Source organism: Pelodiscus sinensis, chromosome 9 (assembly GCF_049634645.1).
Source record: "Pelodiscus sinensis isolate JC-2024 chromosome 9, ASM4963464v1, whole genome shotgun sequence".
Classification (NCBI taxonomy): Eukaryota; Metazoa; Chordata; order Testudines; family Trionychidae; genus Pelodiscus; species Pelodiscus sinensis.
The window spans coordinates 17973865-17997562 of NC_134719.1; the positions used below are offsets into that span (position 1 = coordinate 17973865).

The 23698-nt window shown below is 43.2% G+C and overlaps 1 protein-coding gene across 6 annotated transcripts in view; it reads right to left on the minus strand.

Moving 5' to 3' along the window:
* Positions 1–23698, minus strand: part of JAK1 (Janus kinase 1) — a 98676-nt gene that overhangs the window by 33300 nt on the left and 41678 nt on the right. For 4 of the 6 annotated variants that reach the window (XM_075936159.1, XM_075936158.1, XM_075936160.1 and 1 more), the window contains exons 2-5: positions 8250–8329; positions 6732–6930; positions 4217–4340; positions 1209–1431 (exon numbers count right to left, since the gene is read on the minus strand). In XM_075936159.1, coding sequence (XP_075792274.1) covers positions 1209–1431; positions 4217–4340; positions 6732–6930; positions 8250–8255 — 552 coding nt within the window. In that variant the 5' untranslated portion in view covers positions 8256–8329. Of the gene's footprint in view, positions 1–1208; positions 1432–4216; positions 4341–6731; positions 6937–8249; positions 8330–23698 lie in introns of those variants that run through there. The other 2 variants (XM_075936161.1, XM_025185640.2) reach the window with 2 other exon arrangements.

The window sequence follows — 23698 nt, forward strand, 5'->3', positions numbered from 1 at the left end:
TTTTTATAATTAAGATATACAGGCTTTTCCAAATTATCCTGATGTAATCTGTTGGCAAGCAGAGGTTGCACATTTAGACTGAGGTTTTCAAGAAAAAAAAATGTGGACATTTTGAAGACAGACTGGACAGAGCACCTGAAAATACACCATAAGTTTTATTCATACACTGACATAGAAATGAAGGGTCTGCCTTATATGGGCAGACTGTTCTTTAAAAGATGAGAAAGGGACAATTTTATTCAAGCACATATAAAGAAAACAAACTACAGGCAGTCCCCGGGTTACGTACAAGATAGGGACTGTAGGTTTGTTCTTAAGTTGAATCTGTATGTACGTCGGAACTGGCGTCCAGATTCAGCCGCTGCTGAAACTGATCAGTTTCAACAGCGGCTGAATCTGGACGCCAGTTCTGACTTACATACAGATTCAACTTAAGAACCCCAGGCATCCCCAAGTCAGCTGCTGCTGAAACTGATCAGCAGCTGATTCCAGGAAGCCCAGGGCAGAGGCTTCCTGTAGTCAGCCACTGGTCAGTTTCAGCAGCGGCTGACTTGGGGACGCCTGGGACAGAGCAGCTGGGGTGCTGCTGGGTTGGTCCAGTAGCGCCGCCGCTCCTCGGCGCTACTGGACCAACCCAGCAGCACCCAAGCTGCTCTGCCCCAGGCGTCCTGATTCAGCCGCTGCTGAATCTGACCAGCAGTGGCTGAATCAGGACGCCTAGGGCAGAACAGCTGGGGTGCTGCCCGGTTGGTCCAGTAGTGCCCAGAGCGGCGCTACGGGACCAACTGGCAGCGCCCCAGCTGCTGTACCACAGGTGTCCAGAGCAAAGCCATGGAGCACGGGGGCAGCGGGACAGCCCAGACGCGCCGTGGCTGTCCGCTGCCCACGTGCTCCGAGGCTTGGCTCTGCTTCCCCCCCCCCCCTCCCCCCCGTCCCCCTGGTCTGCAGACCAGGGGGACGGGGGGGAGGGGGGGGGGGAAGCAGAGCCAAGCCTCGGAGCGTGTGGGCAGCGGACAGCCCTGTCCGCTGCCCACGTGTTCCGCCGCTTTGCTTCCTCTCCCTGGTCTGCTAGAGACCAGGGAGAGGAACGGCCCCGTTCGTAACTGCGGATCCGACATAAGTCGGATCCGCGTAACTCGGGGACTGCCTGTATTCCAACCCCAGAAGAAATGGCTAAAGTTTTGAGTTTTTAAAATATAATATCTTACCTGTGCAAAGAGATATTCTAATGAATTTGCATCAAGGATAGGGGTTCCATCTGGCACTAGTTTCTTCTCATAAGAATTCTTTTGTTTCTTTGGAGATGTGTCAAGGATAGGAGCTCCATATGGCACTAATTTCTTCTCATAGGAATTCTTTGGTTTTTTTGGAGAATGCCTCCAGACTGATGGCTCGTTTTCACTTGTCCCATGCCAGTTTGTAAAATAAAACCTTACGAAAAAGAGTAATGAATCTTAAAAATTATGGGGAGCCTCAGTATATTTTGGGTATCTATTCTGAACTGTTTAAAATAAAAGTCTAGCAGTAAGTTAATACTCTTCACCTTTCTACTCTTATGTAAAAATATACATTGGTCCCAAATCATGGACCACTGCCAAAAACAGGATGCCAGTCAAATGGTCCAATGAAAAGTGATATTATTAAACTCTAGTAGTTTTGACTTTCATATAGTATTCATGCTATGCCTGGGTAGGTATTATAGCCATCACGATAGCCTGAGTCACTATTCTGTCTCCTCCTCGTGCAGCTAGCCACATGAACACAGGCCAATTTTAACATTGTTTAATCTATTATCTAAAGATTTGCTTGAACAAGGACTAGTTTTTAATCACGATATCTTGGCATTTCTGAGGATTCCAACCCCTAAAACTCCAGCTCTTGGCACTCATGAAAATATGGCTACTAAAAATAAGGCCAGAATTGAAGGAGCAAGACAAATCTGAATAATTCATTTTTAAAGGGATGCAGTCAATTTACAAAATATATTGGAAATAAACTTCATAGCCTGCTGAAATATTACTAATAATAATTATCTTCAGGCTGAAATCTTCAAAGAAGCTGAAAAGAATGAGGTATTTAAATCCGCTGTACTTGAATGAGAGTGGTGTACCTCCCTCTCTTTGCCTTTCCTCCCTCAACCTCAAGCTCCTCTAAAACCACCTCAGTTTATATGATCATTTTAAAAATCCATATTAACTTTTTCAGTTAAGTATAACTTCTGCAAACCCTTCACAACCTTTAGAATCTTAAACAGCATTTGTCTGTCTAAACCCATGTGATAAGTGACCTCAAAATGTTATTTTGTGGTTGAAATGAGGTAAGATTCGATACCTTAATGTATTTAAAGGTCAAATGAACATGGAAAACTACAATAGCTACTGCACGTACAGAAGAGAAGGCCATATGCATAAAGCTACATTAAAATAAAGGTAAGAGTTTCTTTTGGTGAAAAAAGCTAGTGCACAGTCTCAGTAAATCAAGCAGTGGAACAAAGCTAAAAACTATTCACAAAAATACTCAAAGGAACTACTTATTATGGATTATTAATTTAAAATGTTCAAAATGTGCAAAGTACCTTCAAGTGGGAAAAAAACAGGAATGGTGGAACAATTTTGGCTGAAATTAAAAACAGCCTGAGGTACACGTTTGGCATGGAAAATTTCAGCACAAATACCGTATTTTCCGGCGTATAAGACGACTTTTTATGCTAAAAAACATCGCCCAAAAATCGGGGGTCGTCGTATACGCCGGGTATACAGGCAGTCCCCGACTTGCAGGTATGAACGGGGCTTTTCTCGCCCCAGAGGACACAGACTGCGGGACCTCGCAGTCCCGCCGCCCGTGTACTCCGGGGCGAGAAAAGCTGCTCCGCATCTCCCTGGTCTGTAGACCAGGAAGACGCGGAGCAAAGCCGCAGAGGGGCTCCAGCAGTGGGGCAGCCCAGGCACGTCTGGGCTGCCCCGCTGCCTGAGCCCCTCCACGGCTTTGCAAAGCCTCGAGGGAAGCCGGCAGAGGCGGCAGCCCAAACGCGCCGCGGCTGTCCCGCTGCCAGCATCCTCAGAGGCTTTGCTCCCGGTGTCCCTGGTCTGCCGGGGACCGTCTCCAGCAGACCAGGGACACCGGGAGCAAAGCCGGAGAGGCGGAGGGGCGCTGGGGCGCTGCCGGTTGGCCTCTTAAGGGGGGGTAGTCTTATACGGCGAGTATAAGACGAAAACCTATCTTTTAACTAGAAAATTAGGGGGTCGTCTTATACGCCCAGTCGCCTTATACGCCGGAAAATATGGTACCTTAAAGTCTGGCAAAGCTACAAGCAACTTAAAACAGGGTCTTCCAATGGAAGCTTCCAAGCAACCTCAATTCTATATAACAGGAATAATTATAAAATTCTGGGAATTTTCACCACTGGCTTATTAAAGTAGAAACATACAAATATAATCTGATTATATGACGAAGTTTTTTTTTTTTTTTTTTTTTTTTAAGAATTAGGAACAGACTCGTGTAATGTGGTTAGTTAAAAATATTATACTTTGACTCAGTGATTAAAATTCCCACAATTGCATTTTTCCTATCTGTAATATGATACAAATAAATATAAATTAAGCACTTCTTTAAAAAGAAGAAACAACTACCCAGAAGTATAACAGAACACTATTGGCAGAAACTGCCCTGAGTTCCTATTTCCCGAAAAAAATCAAGGTTTTTCTGGAATGCTCTCATTTAAGTTGATGGGAATCCAATGGGAGCCAAACTAAGCCAATGCTGAACAATTCTGGAAATCCCACCCTGTGGAGGGGGAGACACAAAATTGGGCTCTTCACTGTTTAGTGCTTTCAAGTCTCCAATGTGTACAATAGGAATAAACAACAGGATTTGCCTATCTCTCAGGGATATTTTGTGAAGTTAAATTCACTAATGGTTGCACACATGGAAACTGCTAAAGAAATAGAGACTATTATGATTAGACAATAGTTCTCAGCCATTTGCACTGTGACTCTTTAGTTAGTCCAGTTAGTTACAGCTTTTGTGGTTTGGGGTTGTTTTAAGGTGATATAGCAAATGCATATATTCTGAAGACCTTTTCACCTTTCATGTTAATAAAGGGTTTTTGCTTCTTTAAACTGAGTTCAGCTCTAAGTGTTACACTAGCCACACAATTCTTGAAAAAACATACACTGGATTCTAGAAATAATCCATCTTTCGGTTGTACCCAACATACCTCATGCGATAATAGAGTCGGAGGGCTGTCTTGTCATCTATTTTGAAAACATGGTTCGGTGCATACCAGAGTTTTCTACTCTCCTCAAATAGCGCAAAGAGATTGTGGCACAATGGAGATACAGCTATTAAAAAGAAAAAAAAATGAACTCACAAACTGAAACCCGAGCTGCCCTTTTCACAGCTCACAGGAGAGATATGTACCACTAAAACTGTCCAAAATTCTGTGACTTGATTCTTAGGTTTGTTTTGCTAAAAGCAAAAAAACCCCTTCTCCTTCAGTTAAAATTGGAAAACAAATGATGTCACTGTCCCATTTGAGTTTACTAATCCACAACAGACTTTTCCAACAAAACACTACAGGTGATTTATTTTGAATGATGACCAAACCCCACCTTAAAATACAACAAAACAGATTACAGTTGTCTCCATACGGGATGAAGCCATCTAATTTCTCTTTTGGGTTTCCTTGTCAATAAAAGGAGAGCACTATCCACAGCATGTACCTCACAGAGGCCCTCTGTACATCAGGAAAGCATCTCTATTTAGGACACACTCCTGAATTGATGCAAACCCTCAGCTTCTCGCTCAGTTTTTACTGAATCCATTCTCAAATAAATGTATTCTTAACTCCAAAAATGTTGAGGAAAATAAATGCTATATTAACTGTACAATGATATAATGCAGGGCAGGATACTTGTTCTCTCAATCTAGCGGCAGAGGACAGGTATACATGGCATATCACCATTAGAAAGTCATTTACAACAGACTAATTTCAGGGCCTTAGTGAAAATTTAGCATTTCACAAAATGACAAGCTGACAACAGCAAAAAGAAATTGAAACATACAGGATTTTTGGACCTATCAATCAGGTGTCTCGTATAAGCCTAGCTCCATCAGTCACGCTTTGAAGAGTTGCAAAATCTAATCATCTAACTAGATGTGGTTAGAAATTAGACTTCAGAACTGACTGGCAATGGACAGTGTGTGTGTTAGTATAAATACAGAGATAGGCATTTGACAATTTTTAAACTGTTAACAAATAATAGATGCATTTAATATTTGCTGTAATTTATCATAAATGGTTTTCATTAGCAGCCAACTTGAATGTGTATTGAATGAAATTTGACCATGAGATTTCCCCTACTTCACACTGAAGAAAGGGTAGGGTAACTGGGTGATCACTTGATGTTGCAACCCATTGAGGGAGTGGAAAACTAAACTTTATTTTAAATCTTCAGTACATAGTCATAAACAAACACCTGATCAAAAGATCTGCATCTTCCTTTGTATCAAGAATGTTAAGAGGCAAATAATTCACTAATCGTGTAGTAGATAGAATTTTTATTGACTACCTAATTATAAGAAGCGCTCAGTCCCAGCTTATGCTGGGTCCAGGAACTACCCCCACTGCAGCTCAGCAGTTTAAGTGTGCCAAGAGCCAGGATCCTCTGCAGACAGGGCCCACAGCAAGCCTGGGCTCGCCATAGGCAGAGGCTGCTTCACGGCAGCCCCCACGCACTGCTGCCCCTGATAGAGGCAGGAGGGCGGGTAGGCAGCACCACAGAGACTGTGCTGCGGGGAACTGGCTTTTAAGCCAGCTCGCCACTTCCTTGCTGCCTCTGATACTGAGGCAGCAATGGGGGAGGGGGTGCAAGTAGTTGATTCAGCTAACCAATAAGCCTTGGCTTGTCAGTTGGTCAACTACTTGTTTACATCCCTACCTCATATCAAATACATCAGAAGTAACTGAGCTGGAGATAGAGTTTAAAACCAGTGTAAGCAAAAAAGATAATCAGGCCCTAGTTACATAGGAAAGCACTAAAACTCGGGCTTAAATTTCATTGACTTCTGTGGCTTACTCGTGCATTTCAGTATTTTGCTGAACTGAACAAACGGATGTTGCTGATGCACTTTTGTTCTAAATTTCCATGCAAGTTGAATTGTGTTTAATTCTCATCTCACTTTACAATATACTAGTACTGTACACACCAGTGACAATATATTGAAAGCAAGAAATGAGAGTGGGGAAAAACAAGTAGCACGATTAGATAAGTATCAGGGAGAGTAGGGAATCATTATTTTGCCAGGTAGTCCAATTGCCATCTTCTGAATCTATCTCCTATGGTCCTGCAGAAAGGGTTTCTTAATACATTTGCCAACTGGTATGCTGCAGTGAAAACAGCTTCATTTAACTATAGACTAAGACACATCTTGAAAGACAGCCTAATCCTGCTCACATAAAAGTCACTGGAAAAAATGAAGTGTCAGTGCTGGAGTGGAGGCTCATGGCTTTTTGCAATTGTAGGGAGAGAAGGAGAAGTTCTTCTGCAGAGGAAAGTCTCATTCCTCCTTCTCCCCATGAAATATAGAAAGAATTCTCCAAAAGGACTCTTACAGTTTTCTACCCCAGAACCTACCCCGTCAGCATTTTGCATGACCAGAAAGGGATGGATTTATTTAGGATACAAAGACAAAATGTAATTCAGAACATAGCTGTCTCCTGCAACACTCACCGCACTTCTGGGCAGCTTCAATACACAGGTCTTCTGCTGTGTACTCGCCACTGGTATACCAAATGGGAGGCTTCTCTTGCAAATAGAATACGATTTCCAATCCCTGCTCTCGTGCTTCTGTGGTCACTTCACTTTTTTTTGAGTTTCTCAGTTTTGCACAGAAAGCCATGGCTTTGCAATCCTCTTTTACATTTAGATACTGCATTCAGAGAGGAAACAAATTCACAGAAAAAAAAATGTGATGACAAGTTTGATATTTCACTCAAAGCCAAAGCCACATTCAGGGCTCAAGCCGGGGTTTTTGTTCAGGTCCAACAAGTGAAAATTATTTCAGTAACTCTTCACTTAAGTAGGCTTCTGAATATAATTATAGTTTCTCAGGCTTTTTCAGTCTGATGATCCCTTATTAAAATGCAAGTAAAAGCAAAATAATCTGTCAATGGTAGCAATGCTCCTGCCCCACACAACCCTGTCCCCCACATTTAAGTTTTGGCCACCACAAAATTATTATTGAATTTTATTTTCTTTGCTTTAGAACTGTAATAAAATTTTCAATGTCTTGCAATGCCTCCATTCCCAATTAACTTTGATAATACACCATGAGATGACAACCCACAGGCTAAAAAAAAACCCTACATAGATTAATTTTTAGATGTGTTAAAAGAAATTCACTAATTTGCTTTTTCAGCCAAGAATATTAAAAGCATCTAGAGCAGGGCTGGGCAAGATGTGGGCTGGGGGCCCAATCTGGCCCGCCTAAAACTTTGATCCAGCCCATGGACAGCATCCAACCGCTTTCTATTAATACCTTGCTGCCTGTGCCACCGAATTCCCAGGCAGTGGCTCAGACAGCAGGATTCCATTTAAATGGCTCATGGCTCCCAGTCACAATGTTACCCTGAGAGGGGCCAGAGCCATGAGCCCTTTAAATAGCTGCAGCAACCCCCAGATGGCTGCCAATTACAGCACAGGTAGCAAAGGGGCTGATATTTAAAGGGCTTGAAGCTCACAGTCCTGCCACTACCGCATTGATCACTGCTGCCCAGGGTTTCTGCAGCTATTTAAAGGGCCCCAGGCTTCACCGTTTGAGGCAGGGGGTGGAGCTGGCCCATGACTCTGAACCAAAATTACGTGGCCCCTCTCTTACAAGCCCAAAGCTAGAACTAAATCACTGAACACATTTTTCTTCTTCTCATACTTGATGTGTCATACCAAGACGAGCATTTGCTTTTATTCACCCCTCAAAACATATCATTAGCACTATACAGTTTTAATGCAATGTCCTTAAGACTGAAATGTGCTACATATGTGAACTGGATACAAGGTGCTACTCCTTATTGTATTATAAACACTCTTTGGAAGGAAACATGAATAGTGGAGTCAGGCGGACACAGAATCCAAGCTTTGTTGTACAGGGGGGTTTCTAAATGAATGCTTCTTCTGACATCTAATTCCATTACAAATGAAAACCAAAAGAATATAGCTTCCATAAGTATTTTGTTTAAAAAAAAACCACACCTGCATTTATCTGAATGTCTGGTCTTCCAAAACAGTAGAATGAATTGTCTTCAAACTTTCCAGAAGTGATTCAACCCTATCTGTGAACAAGAAGAAAAATGTTAACTCAAAAGGGAGCCGTGTTGAGGTTTTCTAAGCCACATAATATATAGACATATAACCAACTGCAGTCAATAGGAATCTTTCCACTGACTTCACTGTACTTTGCATCAAGCCTTTAGAATGGCAGTCTGATCTCAAATATAACTACTGAAAAAACCCCCCACTAGGAGCACGTGTTGCGAATTTGGCACTCCCATAGAGTGCTCGTGGAAGTTCAGGGTACGCTCACTGCCTATTTACAAAACCAAAAAGCGGGGGACACAGCCTCATTTCTTATTTTTTATTTGTATTTTAGTAGCACCCAAAATGTTTAGTGCACTCCATTCACAGAGGAAGTCATATTCTTTGCTATGAAGACTCTAATATGCAAGTAGCATTTTCTCCTATGCTCCACCTCAGTGCATCTAAGAGTTTTCTGTTTTTGATCTCTACACAGCAGATTTCAACTCCATTCTTATCTCTCTTTTCCTTCTTTAGGGTGTTTGGATTTTGTCATTTCTTGCCTTTGTTTTTTAAACATTCCCTTCCACTGAAACCTCCTCTACCTTTAACCAAATACTGACCCAAAAAGATTTGCAAACATTTCCAGATTAATTTTTCTCCCATTTCTCCAAATTTGGCCTTCTTTCTATCTAATTTTAGTTCTTATTCACTTCTCCTGTTTTCCTTCTCTCCACTCCCTGCAGTTTTCCTCCCCCCATTCTCCTTTCCTTCTTATCAAGTTATTCTTTTCATGAAAACGCTGGACTCCTGACACCCTTTCTTCCAATGGAATCTGGAATCCTCTCCCCTAATGTGAACAGTCCTATAGATCATGGAGCTGCTCTTTCCTGTGCCCATCTCCAAAGGCAACTTCAGCATTTGAACAAAACAACTCCCCTCCTCAAAGTAACCGACTTCTGTTTCCCATCTCACACCAATAACCAGAGTGCTGGCCATAAGCGGATCCTCCCACTTGTGTCCTGCATTTCCTCTAAATGCGCGCTTGAGCTAAAAGATCATTATTTTTGCTGCAGGAGTATTAGAGCTCAAGCCTACACCACAAACTTTAATGTAGTTTGGAATTCCTTTCAGCTTAGTTCCAATGCACATCTGAGAGAGCAAGCCAGACATTCTATCTCTTCCTTTGTTTTAGAAGTGGCTAGCAAATTGTGAATACTACCAAATACAGTATAAATATACAAGATGGCAATTTAGTACACATGCACCTTCCACTCACAAACCCTGATAATTCCTAATTAGAGTTTCCAGACAAATCCCTGACTAACAACAAGGCTTTGATAAGGAAAATAAATAGAGAAGATTACTAGACATGCAAAGAAGCCAATAATTATTTCTGTGTGGAAAGATAGAATTTAAATACAAGGATTTTAATATGGCAAGTTAACTAATGAAAAAAGCTCCCTTTATGGTAAGAGTCCTTCATAACCATGGCATACTCTATTTTAACATGCTTACGAAGCCAAAACATTAAAAGTTCTGACAAGCATATATATATATATAACGAATCATACAAATTATACTGAAACTTTAAAATGCAAAAGGAAAATAAAAAGTCTAGTCTGGCTTCTTGTAAATCTCATAATAAGTCAGAACTATTGCTTTTCAACATACTGCTCTTCTGCTACACTTAACTCATAACTCTTGTTTCCAATTATAGTAACAATTCCAGGAATAACAAAGAACAGTAAGTGCTATTTACAATTAACTTCTGGGGACAATCAATGTCTGTTCAATAACTCAGCATTTATTACCCAGTCTTCTTGATAGTATTTCATTCAGTACCAAAATTCATTTTTAAAATGAGTGTTGTGAAATAAGAATGGAATAAAATCACCTAAAATTCACACTGTACACGTCAAGCTTCTTTTGTACATCTTTGTTAAGAATATTTACCATCATTGCTACAACATTTATGTTATGTACATTAATATAATGCAAGGATTAACACACTTTTGGGATCCAGTTCAGACTAATGAAATGCCTCCCCTAACACACAGTGCTAGGTCACTAGGGATATGGACTAGAGGCCCAATACTTTCTCTAGCCAACAGTGCACACTTTTTGTTAACGGTTGTTGCTACCGGTAATTGTAGACCTAGGACTCGCTAATAGCCAGCCCTGTAATTATGACTGACTATCTACTGGTAGTGGCAGCCCTCTTTCATTCCATCTTCTGCTGCCTTACAGCTGTGTAGATGTGACTGTTCTAGTTACAGTACACCATAATTGGTAGAGAGCTCTGAGTAAAGACCCAAGTTGAGCTGTCACTACTCCATTTTACTTTCAGTCTGACTGAAGAAACTTTCAATATAATCCATTGACTGGAGAAGCACCTCCAATGCATCCGAGTTCTAAAGGATAAACAACATGTTTTATAACCCCATCCCCATAACTTTTCCATTATAAGCATCTTCCATTTAAGCTAAAAAACAAAAAACAAACCTCCATTAGCCAAAAGGTATAGTAAATTCTAGACTCTATGTAAACCCACCACTAGAGGGGTGTGACAGCTTGCAGTCACAGATGACCCTTAAGATTGTTCTCCATTGTGCTGATTATGCCACTGATATTTGCTTTCTTGCTCTCTGGGGCTCCTTACCACTCTGTCCTGCTGATTCTCTGGTTCCCCGCAGCCCAGATAGGGCACAGAACTGGCATAACCGCCCATGCGGAAAAGCAATATACATACTGAACCACTTCAACTCTGGGAGAATACAGTTCTAGGGCACAGCACCCAGTAAACCAACCCCCAAATTGGATCAAAACCCCAAATAAATCCATCTCTCTGTGTGTAAGAGTTTTACACAATGAAAGCTCATTCAGGCAAACTTTATCAGGAGGAAGGATATGCACACTATTCCCCCCAGGTAACAATTATCTACACTGGAGTTGATAGTAAACAAAAGTATTTTTAATAAGTACAAAGAGTAGAATTTAAGTGTTTGCAGGTGAAAACTATCAGATCAAAGTAAGTTACAGAATTAAAATGAAAAGAAAATGCCTAGCCAGGTCTAATATGTTAATATATTTTTCAAATCATTTCTTACCCTAAAACTGTTCTTATTTCAGGCAAACCTTCAGGTCAAAGAATCTATTCTGACTTGGGTCTCCAGTTGTCTTTGTTCCCCAGCCAGCCGAGGACAAAGGGACTGATAGCCTTCCATTGCTTAAATAGACTTTCCTGGGCAGAAATCCTTTATTCTACATCCCCCTTTCCATGGAAAATTACCTGTCCAAAATGGAATCCAGTACTAAGTGGGATGGTCACATGTCTTACCAATCCAATCACCCTTGGACTTACAGGACAATCAAGGCTGTTTATAAGTCATTAAGTTGACTGCTCAGTCATTATGGATTCGGGACCACCACTGATGTGCTCATTGTTTATATTTTTAAATATGCTCATCTCATACTTTACATTTCTAACTTTACATATAAGAATGATACGTGCCCCAAAATAAGATCTACAGATCCAGCAGATTGTAACATTAAAATTGATAGGTTATTACATGATAGGGATGTAAGCGACTAGTTGACTATCCGACAAGCCTGTGTGCATCGGAGAGTCAACTCGACTAATCCCCTCCGCCGCCCCGACCTGCTGCCTCTATAAAAGAGAGGCAGCAAGGCGAGGAGCAGGAGCCTGTCCTGGAGGGAGCTGGCTTAAAAGCCAGTTCCCCCCGGCACTGTCTCCAGGGCGGACAGGGGGAGGCAGGGGCTCAGTGGGGAACTGACAGCGCTTCCACCTTTGAAAAGCAGAAGCACTGTGGGAGAAGAGGGCGAGTAGGGGACTCAAGCAGTCCCCCCCCAGTCCCTTTTCCCTGCTTTTGAAATGTACAGGCACGCACCCCCAGGGCTCTTGTACATTTAAAAAGCTAAGCACAAAGGGTGAGCACAGGGCAAGAGGGGAACTTAAGCAGTCTCCCACTGGCCCTGTGCACCTTGCTTTTGAAATGTCCAAGAGCCCCAGGCTTTTGTACATTTCAAAAGCAGGGAGCATTGGGCCAGTGCGGGACTGCTTGGGGGACTCTCTGTGTGCTCTTCGCTTACGAACTATAGCAAGAGCTGGCAGGGCTCTTGCTACATTTCAAAGGCAGAGGTGCCCTTTTCAACTAATTGAATAGCCAATGCAAATGGCATCCACTAGTCAATTAGCTGGTTAATCTAATTTTAACATCCTTATCACATGAGATGTTTTGTCCAAAGCATCTTCGTGCTAAGCATATTTACATTCATAAGCCAATTTCAAAAAGCATGGGGAGGAACCATCACAAGGGGGGGGGGGGGCAAAGACTAACATTATTAATGATCTGTACAATCACAGATCAAGACCCTATTGTACTAGGTGCAGTGTAAACCAAAAAACAACCCAGCTCCAGCCCTAAAGATCTTATAATTCAATGCAGTTTACAATAATATATATGCACATGCACAACTGTTGTGCTTCTGTGACTTTCAGATTCTAGAGTAATTCTTTTGAACCAAGGAAATGGCACTAAACAGCTCTGAGGCCCATAGCAAGTGTAGTAGGATGGCAGTTGTCCCCTCCAGACTGGACTACTATCATAGAATCATAGAATAATAGGACTGGAAGGGACCTCAAGAGGTCATCAAGTCCAGCCCCCCGCCCTCAAGGCAGGACCAAGCTCCACCTACACCATCCCTGACAGATGTCTATCTAACCTGTTCTTAAATATCTCCAGAGAGGGAGATTCCACCACCTCCCTTGGCAATTTATTCCAATATTTGACCACCCTGACAGTTAGGCATTTTTTCCTAATGTCCAATCTAAACCTCCCCTGCTGCACTTTAAGCCCATTACTCCTTGTCCTGTCCTCAGAAACCAAGAGGAACAAGTTTTCTCCTTCCTCCTTGTGACACCCTTTTAGATATTTGAAAACCGCTATCATGTCCCCCCTTAATCTTCTTTTTTCCAAACTAAACAAGCCCAGTTCATGAAGCCTGGCTTCATAGGTCATGTTCTCTAGACCTTTAATCATTCTTGTCTCTCTTCTCTGTACCCTTTCCAATTTCTCCACATCTTTCTTGAAATGTGGCGCCCAGAACTGGACACAGTACTCCAGCTGAGGCCTAACTAGTGCAGAGTAGAGCGGCAGAATGACTTCACGAGTTTTGCTTACAACACACCTGTTGATACAACCTAGAATCATATTTGCTTTTTTGGCAACAGCATCACACTGTTGACTCATATTCAACTTGTGGTCCACTATGACCCCTAGATCCCTTTCTGCCATGCTCCTTCCTAGACAGTCGCTTCCCATCTTGTATGTATGGAACTGATTGTTCCTTCCTAAGTGGAGCACTTTGCATTTCTCTTTATTAAACTTCATCCTGTTTACCTCTGACCATTTCTCTAACTTGCTAAGGTCATTTTGAATTATGTCCCTATCCTCCAAAGAAGTCGCAACCCCACCAGAAGTTGGCCCCTGAAAGGTTCCTCGCAAGCTGCATGCTGGGGCAGAATGCAGAGGCCCACCTTTTAAACAGTGCAGACTAAGAAGAAAAACAAATCACACACGTGGTGCCTGTCAAACTCAAGGTCTATTCCAAAGTCCTCCCTCAACCTTTTAAACACTGAACTGACTATGGCCCAGCTATTTTAATGACTGCCTCAGTCTGCTCCCCCCCAAAACTTGCTATGCCTAGTGACTGTAATGTGATGTTCACATCAGACATTTGTGATGTTCAGTGATAGAGTATTTTCATTGGCAAGTCTCAAGATAACAGAGCAATCATGTTTATTGAGAAAGCAGCTGCTACTTTGTCAGCCTAAGAGAGTTTCAAAGATTAAATGGGGTATGGCCACTGGAAACAGTGGTTTTGCCTGGAGATCCATCCAGATGTACTTGTAATACCACCTTTGGAATAGACCACCTGGTATTTTGTTTTTAATTAGACTGGTTGTTTGGAGCAATTCCTCAAACCACATGATCCACTTGCTTTGCTTTTCACAGCTTGTCTGAACCAAAACAGGGCTTGAGTCAGCCAAAGACCAGCTCAAAGTCCAACCTTTTCAACTATTTATATCCAAAGAGTAGATTGCTATCATTATAAACAACAGAAGCCAGCCATGCTGTCAGTGTAAATTTCCCGAATATTTTTAGAGTTTTGTGGTTTTTTAATTATTAGCCTCATGAAGGCTTCACAATTTTATATTAAGATTTCTTCTATGGTATTTCTACCATCTGTTAAAAAACTTTATTTAAATATTTGAAATAAGTCCTGCCAGATTAAAAACCTAAAGCCAAGGAAACACCCAAAGTAATATTTGAGCAACAACAATAAATGTTATAACCCTGACTACCAGCAACACATGCAGGAGGAGTGCATACCGGCCCGGTAGTAAGCCTTGAGATTTCTGCAGAATAGAACCTTAAGGAGTAAAAAAAACATATAGCCTTTCAACCAGATCCATTAATGTCTGCTGGAAAAGTCCAAGAAACATTCCACTGAGAATCAAAATCTGACTGTCAAACTTTTCTGCACTTCTGATTCCCAATTTTTTATTACTACAAAAACTTGTATGAAAATTGTTGCTCAAGAATTCATTAGCTGGTGCTCATTATTTTGTCCCTATCTGAAAAGTCTTATTTCTTCTGTGATCTCATCATCATTTTCACAGACTAGCTGTTTAAGTCACAAACAGTAGATAACTGGCTATGTTCTACTCAGCTGCAGTTACATGTGTGTAAAGCCACTGTTTCCAATGGATTCCATAGGTGTAAACAGAGCAAAATCTGACTAAAAGACTACAGGTGTGCAATAAGCATGAGAAGCAGAAATATTTTGAAAAACAGAAGTCATTTCTTTGTGCAACAGTACAATCAGTGGAAAAGAAATACAGAGAACTTAACTATTTATGTAATACTTTTAGCAGTGTTGTTTGACAGATTTTTGATGAAAAGGGGTGACAAAGTAGAACTGGTGGTAAAATGGATTTCCCTGCCAAAAGTTTAACCTTTTTGTTAAACATTTTTTTAATATAGAAGTCACATTTTTTCCATGAAGAGACTCTACTTGTGGAAAACTATTTAATTAAAAACTGAAATTTCTTTCAAAAGGAACTTTTGATGGGAAATGTTCAACAAGTCCTATTACCTGACCACTCAATTCCAGCCTAACGTATAGCCATTACATTTTGGGTTATCTTGAAGAATTTTAATGACAATATTCTGATTACCACATGCATTCTATAAAGTTTAAATATATTCAAAATTTCTTACAGAATTTATTGTTTCCTGCAACTATGTTGCTTGCTCCTAAATTAGAAATTGCAAGAAGTAGAGTTACTTCAAGAAAGATTAATCTAAATATGTGCTCATTACTTAGTTAAAACACACACACCCCTTAAGTTGGTCTACATGAGCAGACTGCACCAGTTTAACCACATCTGGTTAGTCTACTCATGCAACTTTTCTTGTACAGACAAGGCCCTAGTGAAATGACGACATCCAAGAGATGGAAAGCAGAGGAATTCAAAATGCCAGACCGTTAAAACTTCTTTGTTTGTGGTTTTTGAACTTCAAAGGAGTTTTACCCTAAGGTCCATGGGGTCCTTCCTTAACTCTAATGATTAATGAACACAGTCTACTAGTTAAAGATTTAACCCCTCCCACATCTTCAATTGAGTTGTGAGAGCTCCCATCAAGAAGTCCATCACTAAACCTAGGGAAGATCAGACTGGACACATTTCTAAGGTAAAAAATGACACCCACCATACTGCCCACTGGTTTTTGTTTTTGAAAAGCCTTTCAAGCCTTCTGTATACCAAAAGGACAAAACACCAATGCATTTAAAGTTCTTTGCAGATCTCTCTTTGTATCAGAAACAAGCTGGAAATGAATGGAAAGCTTAAGCCTTGCCTATGTTATACACTAGCACAGCTACGTTGATCAGGAGTATGAAGTGATGTTGATCCCTGACTGATATAGCTGTCCTGGCAGAAGTCTGTACTGTAAATTCAGTTATACCAGCAAAATTGCCCTTTATCAGTATTAGCGATATAAAATCCCATTTAACTGGTTAAACACAATGTTTAACTAGGTAACTGATTAAAGGGAAGGCAGGCGGGGAAGCTGGTTAACCAGTTTAAAGCTGCAGGGCCGGAGTGGACCCACTCCACCAACTGCCAAAGGGCTGAAGGAACCCCAGATCTGCAGGCTAGAACAGCTCCTGCCTGCAGCTCCCCTCTCCTGGTCCCACCGTGGAAAGGGGCTGCACTGGGTGGCCGATTAAGGGTGACACTTGCTGGTTAAGTGGTTATTTTTCATATCCCTAATGCATGTGTGTTTTTTGTTTAGGGAATGATGGAATAAGAGAATGATGGAATATGCTATACTTTTTTTAAAAAGTCACCATAAAAACAATACTAGGAGCTCTTTGTCAGAATATTATACTAGCATTCCTAGTCCAATAAAGAGCTCCTCTTGTAGCCATGGTCTTAGACGAGGGATGGTCAATCATTTTCACGGGGGGAGGGGGAGAGGAGTTGGCGCGGCACTTTATGACTTTTGGAATGGGGTCATGAGCTGGCTCTGTCTTCCCCTCACCACTCCTGAAGGGGCAGGTCGCGGGCAGAAGAGGTGGGGTTGAGGACTACAGAGAGAGAGGAAAAAAAGTGAGAGAGACAGACACACTGTGCGTAAGAGACAGACTTTGTGACAGAGTGAGTGTGGCACAAAGATGGAAGGGTGTGTTTGGCAGTGTGTGGGTGACAATGACACAAAGAGTGTGTGCGCTGGCTGCTGCTGGGTAAGTTTCTAGGAGAAGCCACACTCTATCTCTAAGACAGGAAAGCTGCCTGATCTGTGGTAGGAAAGTGGTACCCCCATCCCTCACACTGCAGACATTACTGAAATTTTAGAAACAGTGCACTGACTCTTAAGATAGCCATTAGGGTTGTAAGCGAGTAGTTGACTAGTCGACTTATCAAGTAGTCAACTACTCACATTCCCCCTGCCTCTGTATCAGAGGTAGCAAAGTGGGGGACAGGAGCGGATGTTTGGGGGAGCCAGCTTAAGCCGGTTCTCCACGGTGCCACCTGCTCCCCCCTATAGGCAGCAGAGAAAGAAGTGGGCAGAGGAGGCTGCTGTGAAGCAGTATCTGCCCACAGAGGACCCAGGATGGCCACGGGCAGAGCCCCTGTCTGTGGGGGTGGTCCCAACTTCGCACTGGGAGCCCCTGCAGACAGGAGGTGCTGCCACAAAGCAGCCTCTGCCCTCAGCCAGCTCAGTCTGCCACCGACAGGGGCTGCTCCAGTCAGGAAGGAAGCCCGGCTCAGTCCCGACTCATGCCAGGTGTGGGACCTGCTCCTGCTGCACCTTTGCCTGTGCACCTGGCTCTGACTACATTTAAACTGCAGAGTCGCAGTGGGAGTAGCTCCTGGACCCAGCAAAAGCCAGGACTGAGCATCTTCCCTTATCGACTAATCACGTAGTCAATAAATATTCTATTGACTACACAATTAGCAAGTTACACACCTCTTAACAGCCAGTCCTCTCAGTCACTTACCATCCAGGCTCCCGACTGAAGCAGCTCCGCTGTGTCTCCACCTCTCTCGGACCCATGCTCTACAGAGATGGAATGCAGGGGTAGGGTGACACCCTGATTTCAGCACTACCCTCTCCCCTCGACCTTCCTCCCTTGCCCGGTTTGCACAGCTGGCAGGAGAATCCTGGGAACAGGTTGGCTACAGGATGGAGCAAGGTGTGGAGAGAGAGCCAAACACACATTGCCAGCTGTAAGCTTGCACACACTGCTGATCAGCTGGGCAGGCCAAAGAGAAATGCTTGGCGGGCCGAATCTAGCCCCCAAACCTAATTTTGCCCACCCTGTTTTAGATACCTCCTTCAGGGGAAAAAGACAGCAGGCTGATCCTGCAATCCTTACTAAGGCAACATTCCCATAAAGTTCAAAAAGTATTTTCTCTAATTAAGGAAATACAGATCTGAGATGTATCTGGGAAATAGGAAGAAAGATTTTGGGAGAGATTTTCAATATTTTGGAAGTCAATGGGACCTGTTCCCTAACTCCCTGTAAGCACTAATGAAATTCCCAGTTTATGGCTCAAACAAATATGGAAATTAGGCCATCTAGACAAAGCTCTGGATCTACTGCTAATTTTCTGTGTGATGCAGGATAAGCTGCTTAATCTCTCTATACCTCAGGTTTCCCATCTGTAGAGGTGTGATACATTACAACCTCTGACCATTTAGTTCTTAGCTCAACCACACACCTCACTTGGAACCAGACATATACAATCATATAGAAGAGAGAAAAAAAAGTAAACAGCAAATGTACGGTGTTAAATGTAAACAACTTAAAAATTAAGGGAAAGTTTAAAAAAAGATTTGACATAAGGAAGTTGTTTTGGTACTTGCTTCATTTAAACTGTGATGGTTACAAGCAACATTTGTCTTCTGGATAGTAACGATTCAAAGCCCTTTAAGTCAATGTTCAGTTGTAAACTTTTGAAAGAAACACCAGAATGTTTTGTTCAGAGTTACAGAAAGTACCAGGGAGGGTGCATAACTTCATACGGGCCTCTTCACATATTGCCTCTGGAAGAAGGCACATGAGGTAACAGGAGAGATTGGTCTGTCCTAGAGCCCATCCAAGCATAGAGCAGAGAGCAGCAGGCAGGGAGGATTGGGTTAGGTGATCACACCCCCTAGGTGAGAGAGAGAGTTTATGTCATCGCAATATTTCTTTTTTAACTTGGATTCAGTGAATTTGATTTTAATTTGAGTGTTTGTACTGCATAGTTCAGATTACTTGCCACTGAACTTGCTTAAATATAGGGATGTAAAAAAGTGTTTAAAAATAACCGTGTAACTGTTAAAAATCTTAGTGGTTACACACGCTGCAGACTCTGCAGTATAAGGCTTATACTGCAGAGCCCACAGTGCAACCAGCTCTCAGAGTGTGGCCAGAAGCCAGTGTGTGCCAGGAGCCAGCTTACACACACTGGCTACTGGCTCCACTCCCGGGGAGCCAGCTGCTACCTCACACTGCAAGCTCCAATACTGCAGAGTTTGCCATGCCAGATAGCAGCCAATTCCTGGGAGTGGGGTCAGCAGCCAGGAGCCAGCACACACCCTCAGAAGAGTTTAACCACAACCAGAACTGATAAGTTGATGCTTAATGATTAACCAGTTAAACTCTTACATCCCTACTTGAATATGAGTAGTTTTACCAGGTATCCCATAAACAGAATGGAAAAATGGTCACCTTAGCTTGACTCTACTGTTTATGGTATGTGGATCAGTCTACTGTGATCTCACTGGAAATGACTACAGTGCTTTATATTGTGTTGTGATTTTTGTTGTGAATTCTGCTTCCCTTGTTTTATCACTAAAGGCAATGGCATGAAAATAAGTAGTAGTATTTTTATACAAACAATCAAATGATCCTGCTAATGACTCCTTACCTAATGTCCTGATCAGCTGGTTGCAGGGAATGTTACTATACAATCAAACAGGACAGAGTACAAATGGAGAATTAAGCAGTAAGAAATTCTTCAGAAAGAGAGAGCCCATTTTCATGGGCAAAAGGCACTAAAATGAAGGAAGAAATAACATCCCAGGTAATTTGACAGAGATAGTCTTGTTTCTAAGGAGGTATTTAACATTTTCCTCCTATCTTCTTTTTTAACCTAAGGGCAGTAGGGCATGTTTGTGTTTGGTTACCAGCCAACGTAATTGTGGAGGTGGTGGTAACATGGTACAGTAAACTTCCGATAATCCGGCACCTTTAGGACCGAGGGGGTGCCGGATTATCAAATATGCCGGACTATCGGAAGGGGGGGCTATGAGGGGTCTGGCCCCAGACCCCTCATAGTCCCCCCTCCCCCTTCCGATAGTCTGGCTCTGCCCCAAGCGTCCCTGATTCAGCCGCTGCTGGTCAGTTTCAGCAGCGGCTGAATCAGGGACGCCTGCAGCACAGCAGCTGGAATGCTGCAGGGTTTGTCCAGTAGCGCCGACCCTTGGCGCGGTGAGACCAACCCGGCAGCACCCCAGCTGCTCTTGGGGACGCCTGGGGCAGAGTAGCTAGGATGCTACCGGGTTGGTCCGGCAGCGCTGCTCCTCGGTGCTACTGGACCAACCTGGCAGCCCCCCAGCTGCTCTGTCCCAGGTGTACCCAAGTCAGCTGCTGCTGAAACTGATCAGGGGCTGATTCCAGGAAGCCAGGGCAGAGCAGCTCTGTCTCCGGCTTCCTGTAGTCAGCCGCTGATCAGTTTCAGCAGCGGCTGAACTGGGGACACCTGGGGTGCTGCCGGGTTGGTCCTGCAGCCCCGAGGGACAGCGCTAGGGACCTACCCGGCAGCACTCCAGCTGCTCTGCCCCCAGCTTTCCCGATTCAGCCGCTGGTCAGTTTTAGCGGCGGCTGAATAGGGGAAGCTGGGGGCAGAGCAGCTCCAATGGTCCGGCTGCCTGGAGCACTTCCGGGTTCCTGATTGTGCCGGACCATCAGGGGTTTTACTGTAATTTACTTGTATAAATGTCATTTATCATTTCTGTAACTGCTACTTATCTGTAAGGAAACTGATTTCCAAGACACCAAAAGGAGTATTTGTTTTGGGTGCTATAGCTGTGTTGGTCCTAGGATCTAGAGAGAGAGACAAAGTGGCTTTTTTGGACCAACTTTTGTTGGTATAAGAGACAAGCTTCCATGCTACACAGAGCTGTTCTGGTTTTTAACTGTCTCAGAAAATACACATTGGACTCAGAGTTTGTGAGCCAATTAATGCACAAAACAGGGAGATAAACAAGCTAACTAAGCACAACCTCCCATAAGTAGTTACAGTGTTATGAATTGTACATTCAAAGCAGGTCAAGGAGTTCTATTTATTAAACTCTACCTTTTCTCTTTTTTTTTTAAACAATATAGAACTCATTACAATCAACTGCTATCGGGGAAACACACTGAAGTCCCAAACAAACACAATGCAGCTCAACAGACTTTCATATCACTAAGTGAATTCCACTCTACTAATCCTCTGGGCTCTATATGAATATCCCCAAAGACCACAACTAAACAAGGGACATTTTTAAAAAACAAAAATTCATGGTATTAAGAGTATATCCAGGTCTAAAAGTCCACAGACTTGTCAAACTAGGCTCCAAACTCTGAGATTACAGAAAAAAGAGAAAAGCATTAGTTCAGAGACCCTCTCCCCACCCAGATGGTCCAAATCCTTTTCTGAAACCTTAGCAGAGGCACTGTGTAACAGTTTCAGCTTCCATGTCTCAGGCTCACTATTAGCTTTGCTGGTCTATCAGATTCAGTAACTGAATAATTTGAAATAGCCTGTTTGAGTATCAGAGGGGTAGCCGTGTTAGTCTGAATCTGCAAAAGCGACGAGGAGTCCTGTGGCACCTTATAGACTAACTGAAGTGTAGGAGCATAAGCTTTCGTGGGCAAAGACCCACTTCGTGGGCAAAGACCCACTTCGTGACATGCATCTGACAAAGTGGGTCTTTGCCCACGAAAGCTTATGCTCCTACACTTCAGTTAGTCTATAAGGTGCCACAGGACTCCTCGTCCCTGTTGTTTGACTCAGCCATGGGGTATATTCATATTTGTACATTAGGGGATGTTTCTTTTAACAACATCCCCAAATAAGCATTTAAAATACACTGATCTTGCCAAATACACACCCAAAGGTTAGGAAGTGGCAGCCTTAATTCAGCCCTCTTGTGCGTATATGTTAGGGATGTGAACAATTGGTCCCTTCCCCCTCCCCCCGCTGTCTCTATCAGAAAGAGGTAGCAAGGGGGGGGGGGAGAAGTTGGGGATGCTTCAAAGCAGCAGTGCTATGCGGCACCTGGGAACTCCCCAGCTGATCCCGGGCTCCACGCAGCGCTGCCACTTTGAAATGCGAGAAACCTGATACTGGCACGAGGCCGGGGGTGACTGCTTGAGTACCCTGCTGGCCCCGTGCTCCCCCAAGCACTTTCATCTCTGAAGTGTAGCAACAGAGGGTAGTTACCAACAATTTTCATAACCAGTTTATAGGACAAATTTAGAGAGACCATATTTGAATCCTCCCTTCCTTACCCACACAATCTAATTTATCATTTCAAATAACATAATTCCTTGACAGATACTATTCAATTAAATAATATTCTCATAACATGTTCAGTCAACATTAAGCACTTTCCCACATTTAGGCAGCTTAGGAGAACCACTATGGCTATGAACTGAAACATGCACTTTAGTACTAGTCTTCTTATATTCAAATAGGCACACATTTATAAATCAAGATGACAAATCTTAGAACAGTGGTCTCCAACTTTCTTTACACCCAAAATCACTTTCTAAATGTCAGGGCGAGCCAAGGTCTACCCCATCTCTTCCCCAAGAACCCACCTCTTCCTTGAGGTCCCACCCTCTCCATTCTCCTCCTCTCCATCATTTGCTGTCCCCAGTCCTTACTCACTCTCACTGGATTGAGTTAGGAGGTACGGGCTCTAGGGTGGGAATGAGGAATTTGGGTGTGAAAGGGTGAGAGGTGTAAGCTCTGGGAGGGAATCTGGGTGTGGGAGGAGGTGGAGAAGGGGATGCTGGCTCAGGGAAGGGGCTTCAGGCTGGAGAATGTTGGGGTGCTGAGCAAGCCATAGGCTTGTGGATGTGAGGGTGCAAGAGTTTGGGTTGGGGTGCATGAGAGGCTCAGGGCACAGGTGTGAGGGTGGTGCAGGAGTGTTGTGGCAGAAGACTGGGGATGTGGGGGGTACAGAAATTTGGTAATGTGAGGGGCTCAAAGCAGGGGATTCAGGTGTATGATCAGCTCAGGGTTGGGGGGGTGCAGGAGCATTATGATGCTGCAGCCAGATGGGGGCTTGTTGGCCAGACTTCATTTTTAAATAAAATATGTGCAACACAAAACGCTTAAAGATTGTCTTTATTTATGGGAGGGGCAAGGAACCTTTTTTTGGGTCAGGGGCCACTGATTCTCAGAAAAAAAAAATCAGGCAGGGACCACACAAGTGATATGCAAAAAAAAAAAAAAAAAGCCCCCTCCCCCCCCCACACACACACCAAACAAACCCACATCCACCCCTCCAAAAAAACCCAATCTCCACGGATATAGCCCCAACTGAGACACTTCACTCTCCTGGCACTCCAGCCCCATGGTTGAGAGTGTATGTAGGACTGTGGTTCAAGGCCCAGGAGGATGTCTGGCCAGGGGGCAGGAGCAGGGTGCTGGTAGGTATCTGGCCAGGGAACAGGAGCAGCTTGGCCAGTAACTGAGAGTCTCCAGGAATGAGAATCTCTGGGCAGGATCTGCAGGAAACTCTGGAAGAAGCATATGGGCCACTCCT